Below are 12,330 nucleotides of genomic sequence, written 5' to 3'. Positions count from 1 at the left end.
TTAAGCTCTGGTATAGGATAGCTCTAGGAAGAAGTTGCCAGTGTTCTAGTCTTGAAGCTAAAATCACATTAAATCAAGGTGTCAGAAAAATATTTTGGTTTTCTTCCAGTGAGTACTGTACAATAGGTGCTTTGGGGTACTGCTCAAGGGATTTTTTTTTGGAACTTGCAAAGGAATGTTTGAGGATTGATGAGGTTTTGCTTTTATTGCATGTTCAAAATCTTTGAATTTCTGTTTTAAAGTTAAAAAAAGTTTGATTTATTCTACTTTATCTTCATTTCTTTTAGCTAATACGTTTATTTTGCTTTTAAAAATCTGCAACATTGTGTGCCTATGTTTCAGCGAGAGACCATCTTGTTGAAACCAGAATGGAACAAAACATGTTCTATCTGGATTTCAATCCGAATGTGACTTATCCAATAATAATGTCAGCTCAGATCATAACAGTATAATCAAATTTCAAAACAATTCATCAAGAAGCCTCGATAATCACAGAACATTACATGGGCAGTAGATGGCTCAGCTCCCTTCCTCTCGCACACTCAAGAATTCTCTCATGCATGCATTGATTTTTGCAAAACTATTAGGTAGTTAATGGTTTAATACCACCTATACTTTTTCTCTTCAGGATTGAATTTAAGGCAGCAAGGTCAATCTGTTAGCTTTTCCCAGTCACATTCTCCATACAGTATAAATTATTCTACAATAAACAATTGACTGCATAAAATTTAATGGTATTTATCTTGAACATTTCAAATTTACACTGAAAATGTTCAACAAATAGCGTTCAATTCCTTTGCCTCTGCATGAGCTAGTGTTCCTGGAGCGAAAGTGCTTTCAGAAACTTTTTCTTAAAACTTCCTGAGTCAAATAACATTTCCCATTCTCTCATATCAGAAGTAGTAAGAAACTAGCTGCAATAGAATACACACCTGAAATACTGCCATGTAAAAAACATTGCTAAAAAATACAATTTAATTTTCTTTGGATTGTGCAAGTAAGGGAATTTAGGTACGCATTACTCCACACAAATTTTATTAAAGTTTCATCTGCCCTGGAAACAGCTGTGACTTTGCTTCATTGCAGTATTTAACTCCCACACAGCTCAACTGACCAATAAAGCTTCACAGTTGTTCTGCCTTTTCTTTGTATATGAAAATCTATGAGGGCCAGAGTTAATTAACAGGGATGGGAATAACTCATAAAACAGATTTTTTTCATTTGAAGTTGTTTCAGGGCAACTCTGCTTAATATTGCAAATGAATATATTTAAAAGTTCCATAAGCTTGACCCCAATTTGAAATCCTACTTTAATAGTAACACATTTCTTAAATTCACACTGTAAGGAAATGATTAACATGCATCATGAAGATTAGATTAGATTAGATTACTTACAGTGTGGAAACAGGCCCTTCGGCCCAACAAGTCCACACCGCCCCGCCGAAGCGCAACCCACCCATACCCCTATATCTACCCCTTACCTAACACTGCAGGCAATTTAGCATGGCCAATTCACCTGACCTGCACATCTTTGGACTGTGGGAGGAAACCGGAGCACCCGGAGGAAACCCACGCAGACACGGGGAGAATGTGCAAACTCCACACAGTCAGTCGCCTGAGGCGGGAACTGAACCCGGGTCTCTGGCGCTGTGAGGCAGCAGTGCTAACCACTGTGCCACCGTGCCGCCCACTGATGCCTGAAATTTTCTATTCTCATCACAAGAAAATATTGTGGGATTTGCTACTAGATGAACACAATATATTTTCAGCAAAACCCACCTCCCCAAAACTTAAATACCTTGGAAGCATCATTCAGGCCAGGAAAACTTTATTTTTCTTTATTTCCATCGATTTCTACTGTAATTCCTGCCTCTATGGAGAGTTTCAAAGAAATTTCACTTAGAATTATTAAACCTCAGGAATACAGGTTGAGAGGATTGATTTGCAATGCCAAGAAAATGTGGCTAAACAAGATGAAATAAATGATTAAGATTAGTAATTCAGCTATGGGAGAGTCTACCATAGCATATTTGCTAATCTATTCCACATGCTGTTAAGGTCCAAGTGTCTACAAATAACAGAATCCGCAACTAACATATTCACGAAAGGACTGAAGCACTCCAAGATCAGTATAATCTGCTCTGATTCATCATTGAATCCAACTTCTTCCTCAGAATTTGTGTCATCAAGTAGCAAAGACCCGATCCCTCTGTTTTGGGTATTTTGTCACACAATGCTTCTTTTGAGTCATATCTGAAAGAAACGTTAGCTGCTCCTTGCATATTTTGGGGTTTCATTCATCTATTATTGTTGTTTTAATTTTAAGCTCTGCTGTAATAATGAGATCTGCAAAAAGGGCTTTCAGAATTCCATTGTATCTCTATTGTGGATTATTTTAAAATGTTGCAATAATTGAGTTCTCTACTGTGTCATTTTGGTATGTACTCATCCTGGTCATTTTAACACAGCATCTTGCTCACATGCCCACTTGTCTATCCTCAACATGCTGCAATGCTCCAGCAATCTGGAGGAGCAACAACTCACCTTCAAATTATGATGTGGAAGTGCCAGTATTGGACTGGGGTGGACCAAGTTAAAAAATCACGTAACACAAGATTTTAGACCAACAGGTTTATTTGGAAGTACAAGCTTTCGGAGTGCTGCTCTTTCATCAGGGTTAGTGGGGCAGGATCATCAGACACAGAATTTATAGTAAAAGATCAAAGTGTCATACAACTGATGCAACGTGTTGAACAAACCTAGATTGATGTTAAGTCTTTAATCACTTAGAGTGGGATGCAGGTTTCTATTGATTAATATGTAAATCCCAGAACTTCTTTCAAGTCACAGTCTCAAGACCAAGCAGACACTACGAAAATGGATGAATGGACAACGTGCAACAATCTGGGCACTAGATTGAGGTTTTACAGTGCCCAGATTGTCGGTTTTATATCAAAAAAACTGACTTGCATTGTCAAAATACTTTTCATGCACTCATTATGGAGCATTTTACAGCCAATGAATTACTTCTTTGCAACAGTGACAGAGAAAGAAAGGAATAAAAATGATAGTGGGTGTACAAAAGGCAAAGATGGTAAAATACAGTTTGAAAGACATGCAGTAGCAAAAAGATAAACAGAATATCCAAGTGAATTTACAATGTTTCAAATCTAGGGATTTCTCAAAATATAGAGGCAAAAATGAAAGGCGCATTATGGTATCAGAGATAAAGAATGCTTTGAATGGATCAGGCATTGATGGTTAATACTGCAAAAAAATAATAAAAATGGAAACTATGAGAGGGCAGAATGGAAAAGTGTACATATTTCAAAAGGTTTTAGAACCCAAGCTTACAAAGACAATATGCAAGAGAGTGTTTTGAAAACAAGAATCAGTATTTTGCAATCAAGGCATTGCTCAGTGTAAATCAACGAACACTAGGTGATAGCTGAGCAGGACATGGTGCAGGTTAGGACATGGGTAAAAGAGTTTTGGGCAAGCTTAAATATATGAAGGATTGAACAGGAAATTCCAGCCAGGCATATAATGGAACAATAAAGTTTACATGTAACATAGAATCTAGGAACAGAAACAGGTCATTTGGTATTTCAAGCCTACTCCACTTTTCAATTGGATCATGGTTGATCTTTTATCTCAGTGCAATATTCTGCTTTCTCCCCATATCCCTTGATGCCTTTAAGATCTAAAAATCTCTCTCTTTCTGGAAATGTAATCAGTGTCGTGACCTCCACAACCTTCACTGGTGGAGGGTGGTGGTACAGGTTCACTATTCTTTGAAGGAAGAAATGTTTTCTAATCTCAGTCCCAAATGATCTACTTCATATCCGGAGACTCCATTCTCCATTCTAAACTTCCAACTAAGAAAATTGCATCTCATCTGTACAGCCCTGTTAGAATTTTATGTTTCATTCAGATCCCCTCTTTTCCTTCCAAGTTCCAGTAAAGATAGGCCCAGTCAAACTAATCCTCCTTATCGGACAGTACTGTTAGCCTTGTGAATCTCCACTGCATTCTTTTATGGTAAATATATCCTTTCTTAAATAAAGGAGAGGTAAGATTGCCAAAGTTCCAGATGATCATAGGGCTTCTCATGAGAAAGAGGAGACTGATGATGATAAGTTTAACCTGAGAGTCACCATGCCTCAGGCAATGAGTGAGGATGAGAAGGCAAGGCCTTCAACGTGATCTCAGCTGGCATGGGAATTGAACCTGTGCTATTGGCATTACTGTGCACCAGCCATCCAGCCAACAAAGCTAACTGATCCCTCCTTGGCCCAATTTCTTAAGTATGGAGACCAAAAACTACACACAATACTCCAGCTGTGGTCTCACCAAGACCATCCCTATTTCTGAACTGAAATCCTTTTGCAATGAAAGCCAATATACTATTGGTTTCCTAACTGCTTGCTTCACTTGTGTCTACTTTTAGTAACTTGACTTCAAGGACACCAGGTCCCTTTGTATACTCTCACTTTCCAGTCTATCACGATTTAATTCGTGCTCTGCTTTTCTGTTTCTCGTACCAAAGTATATAACTTCATATTTAACATTGTAATGCATCCACCATTTGTTTGTCATTTACTCAACTTGTCAAAAAACACATGAAGCCTCCATGCATCCTCCTCTCATCTCTCAATTCTGCCCAGGTTGTGTCATCAGCAAACGTGGAAAGATTACATTTGATTCCCTCATTCAAGTCATTCAGGCTAATGAATAGCTGGAGACTCAAGCGCAGACCCTTGCAGTACCACTACCTTCCACTCATAAAATTACCTGTTTATTTCCACTGTTTCCTTTCTGTCAACCAATTCCCAATCTATGCCAATATATTACTCCCTATTCCTTGTGTTTTAGCTTTGCCAACAAACCTCTTATGAAGGATATTATCAAGTCTTTTGAAAATCCAAAAATATCACATTCACTGGTTCTCCCTCATCTATTCCACAATCTCAAAAAATTGAGCATATTTTTTAAGCATTATTTGCCTTTCATCAACCCATGTTTTGGTAATCCTTTGAATGCTTTCCAAACATTCTTATTTCATCTCATACAATGAACTCCTGCAATTTTCCCACTACGGATGTTAACAGGTCTGTAATTTCTGTATTTTCTCTTGCTCCCTTCTTTGGTAATGAGGTTGCATTTACCAACCTTCAATCAGTTTAGAAGTGTTCCAGTCTCTATATTTTGGAAGATGACCACCAAAGCCTCCGATATTTGCAGGGACATCTCCTCTAGTCCTCAGGGATGCAGATTATCAGGCCCTGGTGATATCTCTGCCTTAACCCCCATTAAGTTTCCCAGCACCATGTTCTTACTAATGCTGATTTCCTTCAAATCCACCCCTCAGTCAACCATTAGTTTCCTAACATTTCTGGGAGATTATTTACATCCTCTTTTGTGAAAACAGTACCAAAGTATGTGTTCTATTCTTCTGCCATTTCTTTGTTCTGCATTATAATCACCCTAGTTTTTGACAGAAGGGAATCTGGGTTTGTCTTCACTAAACTTAAAAAAAAATGTGTATGCTGGAAATCAAAAATAAAGACAGAAATTGCTGGAAAAACTCAGCAGGTTTGGCAATGTCTGTGGAGAGAAAGCAACATTTTGGGTCCAGTGACCGTTCTTTGGAACTGCAACAAGCCAGATCCCAATAGCAATTGTTCTCTCCTCTTCTTTTGAGGGCAATCTGCTATTCAAAGTTCATTTCTCAATGGCAACCCAAAGTTCCAATCAAAAAATTAGAAAAGTAAATAAAAGTAATGGTCTTAACACTGCTCTCACCTCCGTATCATTCTCCAATTATGACTCTACCTCAGCTAATTAAAGATACTACATACATACAAGTTGTTATGGAAAATTGTTTCCCAGTGTTGCAATAAAAAGTCAAAACTAATTTCATAAGGCAAACTAAAAGAAACCAAGACAATTCCAGTACTTGAGAGTCTTCAACTAATTATTTTTTATCAATGAATAAACAAACAGAGCCTATTTCAATGCAACCACAGAATCTTTACTTTTGGTATTGGAATTTCTTTTAACACCTAGAAAATCTAAGCTCTTGGGCTATTGTCAACTTTCTCCACTTCCAATACTACAAAATGTTCACTCACCCCTTTCAATTCTTATCTAGTGTTCTCCAATTTCCTGTACCACAAAAACCCAGTTGCTTTCCATTTCTTTCCTAAAGCAGCATCTGTCTTGCCCTAGCCACACGAATAATTCCACTTCTTCAAACGAATATTATTTGCAAACAAGAGAAGGCAAACGTAGCGTTTAAATACCACTAACTGAACAATTTGGCGGAAAAAGGTAGTAGCAAATTGTAATTACTTCACAGTTTCATCTCCCGAACAATTTTAAACATGAAAATACATATTCCACCTAGTGGCAGACAAGTTAGCTACTCCGAGTAAAGTGATTGAGAGTGTAGCATTGAAGAGGACTGCCTAAGTTTAAAGCAGTCTATAAAGTTCAACCCCAATTTCGATCTTTGCCTATAACCCCCTCTTTCACAGTCCGCTTCCTTTGTTTCATTCAGTAATGTGCTTCCAAAACAGTGTCACTTTTATTGTGTTGGGTGGTGGGGGGGGGGGGAGGAGACAGAAGAAAGAGCATTAAAGCTTAAGGATGAACACAGGGCCAACTCCCGCTCCTTTTTACAATTTCTGTTCTCAGCACAACGATGAAATAATTCAAAGAGAGGTCCAGCTTTGTGTGTTGGGGTTGGGAGGGAAATAGAGAGTGCAGATTGTCACGTGACTCGGCTCCAACCTTATAATTTCACCAGAGACACTCTCTTCACATCCTCACGACTTTTCCACGAGCGTCAAACATCGTAAATAAACGTCGCGACGACGTGCAAAACAAAAATGTAAATCAACAACACCCCTTTCCGCATCCCCCCCCCCCCCCCCCATAAAAATCGTGCCTCAGGATACTCCAACTACAACCCGTTGTCAGGCCAGGTTAGGGGAGGATGGCCGTTACCAGGGAGGGGGAGGCGGGACTTCCGGCTTGGCGCCGTTGCCATGGCAAGAAAGATGGATGGAGGGAGCGAGCGGGGCAGGTGGGGGAAACTGGGTGAATTCCCGTTCGCGCCTGCGCATCTCGCTCCGGTTCCCCGCCGAGCCTGGGCAGAGGGCGGGCGTCGATTGGTTCCTGTCGCCTCGCACGTCATGATCATGAGAGCAGGTGCGATTGGACGGGTCTGATTTTATTGTCTGGCTCGGAGAGCTGGAGAAATCTGCTGAATTGATATTCTTCTGATTTTTTACAGGGCTTCAAGGTACGCGCGGCTGATTTTACCGTGAATTCAACTGAATTTAGAGGGATTTCTCTCGCCCCCTCCCTCCTCTCCTCCCCTGCCGGGCTGCGGTGGTGAACAGGAGGCAGCGGGGTGCGATTTGTTTTGTTATTTTAGAAAGTGGCTAAAGTTGCCGTGGTTAGCGTGGCCTGGCCTGGCCCTGCCCAGCCGGGCCCGGCCCTCCCTCCCCAGCGGCTGGTAGGTCATCCCCGTGAATTGAAGTACTCCCCACTTCAGACTGACCAGTTCAGAGTCATGGCACGGCCGCCCGCAAACTTTCCGTTAGCAGAGAGAGGCGGGTGGCGTGGGGGAGGGGGAATCAACTCTCTTTCCCCGAACCGTCCCGCCAACGGCACCTACTCGGTTACCCGCCCACCTTCCACTCCAATCCGGCGGACACTCTCTTTCCAATCCACCCTGTCCTGGTGGATGGGGCAGGCGGGCGGGGAGGACACACACACACAGCTTGGAGCATTTCACTAGAATGGCCCAGGCGCTGCTGACTCCACTCATGCGCACTTACTGTAATCTGGCTGGCTTCATTCACTTTGGGAGGGTGGGCACTTTGTACAATTCTGCTGTAACCACAGCCAAGTCCTTAGAATACATACGTAGCACACTGTATACTAGTTTCACACTAAAGTAGCCCGCATCCACGCACCATCCCATCTAATATGCTGTAAATTAACAAGTGCAACACTTCAACTGAAATGTAACACCATAAACTGTACATCCGATGCCATATCTAAAATGAATTTTGTCTGATGTAAATACAATATGTCAGGCAACACAGTATGTTCTAACAGTATAATCTATTATAGACCCCCCCCATTTAAAATTTAACCTAATGTGTAATATTACAATTGTGCAAAATCAACTGCAGCCAGCAAGTATAATTTAAAATAACATTGTAATTGACTAATACATAAATCGTAGAATGTATTTTGTATATAAAGGTGCAGTTTAGCACCCATGTAAAGTGCAGTGCAATTAAATATAACTTGGCACACTATGTATTACAGTTTAGAAGCCAACAATGTAATTTAACAAATTTAGAATTACAAGCTTGACATAATTTAAGACGGCGCAATATAATTTAACATGCAGTACTGCTATCCAATTCAATGCAGTGCTGCATGGTTTATTGTGTAACACCAAATTTGATTACTCTTAAGTCTTTTGGTTCTCCAAACCCACTTTTGCTACTTATCTGTCTTACGTGCTGTAGTTACTAAATATCTTAAATAAGTTCGTGTTTATTTGTAAATCATTGTATGAAAACTATATTTTAAAGAAAGTAATTGTGGTGCATACCAATAGAAGATATTACTAGAGAGTTTGCAGCAACTATTTTTAAACTTGTGGGAAAGAGCTCTATGAATATTTTGCATAATGTTTTTGAAATGAGAAGGTCAAGTTTGTTTGAAGTATTTGGATTTGTTATGTCATTTTCTCGCGTCAAAGTAAAGGAAAACTTGCCTGTCACTGTGTTCAGTTTGTCATGCACTTGTCTGCTTTTAGAACAGGAAAGTTTACTATTTAGCTTTTACTACTTGCTAAATTAGCTTTCCTTTGTTTTCTTTTGAATCTTTTTCTTACCAGTAAAATGTACCTTCCACAGCTTTGGGTCCAACCTTTTAAATTATATCAAAACATTTTTGAACCGCTAGCAGTGCTAAATATTGTTTGGCATTTTAAAACAAAACAGAAAATACAATCAGTGACAAGTTATAGTCACTTACCTCTTTATTCCCTCCCTGCTAAGTTTCTGGTTGGAGTGATAGACCCATAATGCTCTTAGATAGGGAGTTCCAGGAGTTTGATTTATATATTTTCAGAGTAAGTGTCAATAAACAGAGGATACATCTAATATAACTGGCAAAGAAAAAGGACGTGGAATGTTTTTATTCAGCAATTCATGGACATTTGAATGCAATTTGATATTATGGTGATGAATATAAAGTCATGAATAGACTTCAAAATGGAGCTGGATAAATACATGAAGGGAATAACTGAATTTTTCTTTCTGGATTGAAAGGATGGTATAGTGCAGGAGAGAACTAATAATTTCATGATCATTTAGATGGCATCATAGATTATCCTTTCTTTTCTTTAGTCCTTACTAATAAATTCTGAAGTTACTTATGTTGCTCTTCACTGATGTTTACCTAAATCAGTTAATTCGTTAAAACTTTAATATCGTGTTGTCTTAATATGTGCAGTCTTTACACTAACAGCTTGCAGTAGTTCTAAAATCACTTCATGAGAGCATTATCAAACGAAATTTGACACTAAGCTACAAAAGGAAATCCACAGACATGTGACCAAATCTTTTCAGAAAGATTAGTTTTAAAAGAGAGGAGAGAGAAGTAGGGTAGAAGGAGAGCCCACACCTTGGGGCTGAAGTATCTAAAATAACTATTCATATGGTAGAATACTTAAAAATCTCAAGTATGCTGAGGCCTTTTGTTTTGGGGCTCAGGAGGTTTCAAACATAGGGAGGGGCAAAGCCATGGAAGGACTTGAAAGGATGAGAATTTTATTGTTGTGAGCCTGTTGCACCTAGAGCCATGGTAGGTTAGTAAGGGGTGAGAGGAGAATAGGGTTTGTTGGGAGTTATGGTTGCTGTGAAATATTTATCTACGTTTTATACAGAGTAAATTGGCCTGTTATGTGTACAGCCAAGTAGAAAATGAGGAATTGGAAATGTGTTCTGCAGTTTCAACTTGTAATCACTGATAATGCCAAGTCATCTTTTTTGCACTGAAATCATTTGAATTAAGGAATATGAATTAAGCTGTACGAATTGTCAATTTGTTCAATAACTTTAGTGGATGGTTGACTATGTATTACATCCTCTCTCAATTACAAATTATTCACATACTATTCTTTGAATATATGGTATAAATGCAACAGAAGTAGCTGTTTTGTACTTGTCTATTTGTATTCTGGAGATTTAAGTATTAAACTATAAATAGAAGCTTTGCATGTTAAAATGCTAATTGAAAATTTATATATTATTGACTTGGTGTTGATTATTAATATTGCTTGGTTAACATTGTTAATTTGCCTGGTATCTTTGAGCTATTTATTTGTTGAGGCATTTAAGAAATTATAACCACCAAGGCAGAATCATGAGACATGTTTGTGTTCATGTTGTGGTTTATGATCTATCGGATGTTTTGGTGTGGAAGTTGATTGTGTTAATGATAAAACTTGTTGTGCTAAAGACAGTTACTGTGCAAAACTCACTGCAGCTTTAGGTGTTTGCACATGCCTAGTAAAACACACAAATTTGAATGCGCTGTGAGTGATGCCCTGTTTGTCCGTTGAATGCACTGTTGCAGTTTTTGCAGATGCGTCAGCACAGAAACCAGTGATTTGACCTGAACATTTTATACCCACTTCCAGCTGGAAATGATTGGTCATGTTACAGCATATTGAGATGGAGGATTACTGCGGTTTTTAATGCTGGACTTGGTCATAATTGTTGCTGAATAACCTCTCTGGTTCTGAAAACCTCATTCTGGAAGTCCAGGATGTCATTATTTCTATTCCATGGTAAATTCCATAGATTTTCAAATTAATAACATTTGTTTTGTTTTTAATATCACCTATATTAATCACATGTAACCCAAACTTTATGCTATTTTCCAAGTTAATTTAAAAAGGGAAAAATATTGTTTTTTAAAAAAAACTCTTCTATATTTGAGAAGACTTCAATCAGACTGAAGCACTCAAATAGCCAATATCCTTGAATGCCACAGATTACATACAGATGATGCCAGATTGAAAATGATGTTTTAATAGGGGAATTCAACCACTCAAAGGTCACTAGATCTAGTGGTCAAGTTTCTTCATCAACAAATGCCCTTCCTTTCCCCAGTGAACACAAAACTTAGGCCATTGTCTCAAAGTTTGCAGGGTGATAAGACAACTATGCCAAATATGGTATGGTTTATTACCTAAAGGAACATGTCATAGTAAGTTGAAAATGCAGTTGCAACAACCAAAAGAGTGACATACTGGCTTGCACTTTGCCACAGTAATTGAGCAATAAGAATAATTTTATTTTCTTTGGCAGGGCCTTGGGAAAAGTCCATTTCTTTAAATAAAAGAACACAATCTTTTCCTCAACATGGGTGCAAATATGCTGTTACCATTCAATCATACCTTTTGAAATGTTGAAAATTACTCCTTTTGAAGAAACCAGTTGTATTTTTTGTATTTAAAAACCACTGGTTTCACCTCCAGCTGAGGAACCGTGCAGTGCGAGGTGGAGGAGCAGTCTTGTCTTACAAAGTTATCTTCGATCGAATGTGACAGGAGGGTCGGGAGCCAATGAGAATGGGGGATTGTCCGCAGGTATGATTGAATTGTTACAAAATGTGACCAGGTAAACTTGATAGTATTTGAAGAAATTTGTTAATCAGAGTAGATCAAAGATTAATCTGGGCTGGCTTGATCCATACCAAGTCACCTAGCACTTGAAAAATTTATAATTACACTATTCACAATGGCTTGTTCCCTAAAACCTGAAATATAAACATTTCTGGAAGCTAGAAATGTGGGCAGTATTTCAGCTGACTAAAAAAAGTCATCAATCAGTAATATATCCAACAGCAATAAACTTTCTTTCTGTTAACTTTAACTGTATTTACACAACAGTTGCTGTATTGATATGAAGATTGATAACTAAGTGGATCTATACCATAATGTTGGCATTGTTGCAAATAAGTTTGCTTCACTTTGATGCCACAGTACAGTGGAAATGCAGCCCAAGATGCAATGATTGGACACTCTAAACTTTTCTATTTTACTTTCATCAAATGAAAAACATTACTGCAGCAAATGTTTAATTTCAGGTACCTTGTTCTAGTCAAATTCCATAAGAACACAAGAACCATAAGCTTCCGTAGGCTATCAGTTCCTTGAGCATTCTCTTTTCATTTGCTAAAATCATAGCTGATCTGATTGTGACCTTTACTTTGCTGTTTATCTCC

At 38.5% G+C, this 12,330-nt stretch overlaps 1 protein-coding gene across 10 annotated transcripts in view; it reads left to right on the top strand.

The window, feature by feature from the left end:
- The first annotated feature begins 7,186 nt into the window (after window positions 1–7,186).
- Window positions 7,187–12,330, top strand: part of hdx (highly divergent homeobox) — an 87,683-nt gene continuing 82,539 nt past the window's right edge. For 3 of the 10 annotated variants that reach the window (XM_072594772.1, XM_072594767.1, XM_072594765.1), the window contains exons 1-2: window positions 7,214–7,309; window positions 11,582–11,692. In XM_072594772.1, the coding sequence (XP_072450873.1) occupies window positions 11,669–11,692 (24 nt within the window). In that variant the 5' untranslated portion in view covers window positions 7,214–7,309; window positions 11,582–11,668. Of the gene's footprint in view, window positions 7,310–11,581; window positions 11,693–12,330 lie in introns of those variants that run through there. The other 7 variants (XM_072594764.1, XM_072594763.1, XM_072594770.1 and 4 more) reach the window with 6 other exon arrangements.

Source organism: Chiloscyllium punctatum, chromosome 25, assembly GCF_047496795.1.
Source record: "Chiloscyllium punctatum isolate Juve2018m chromosome 25, sChiPun1.3, whole genome shotgun sequence".
Classification (NCBI taxonomy): domain Eukaryota; kingdom Metazoa; phylum Chordata; class Chondrichthyes; order Orectolobiformes; family Hemiscylliidae; genus Chiloscyllium; species Chiloscyllium punctatum.
Note: the sequence above shows the minus strand (reverse complement) of the source record. Positions and strands in the feature narration are given on the sequence as shown.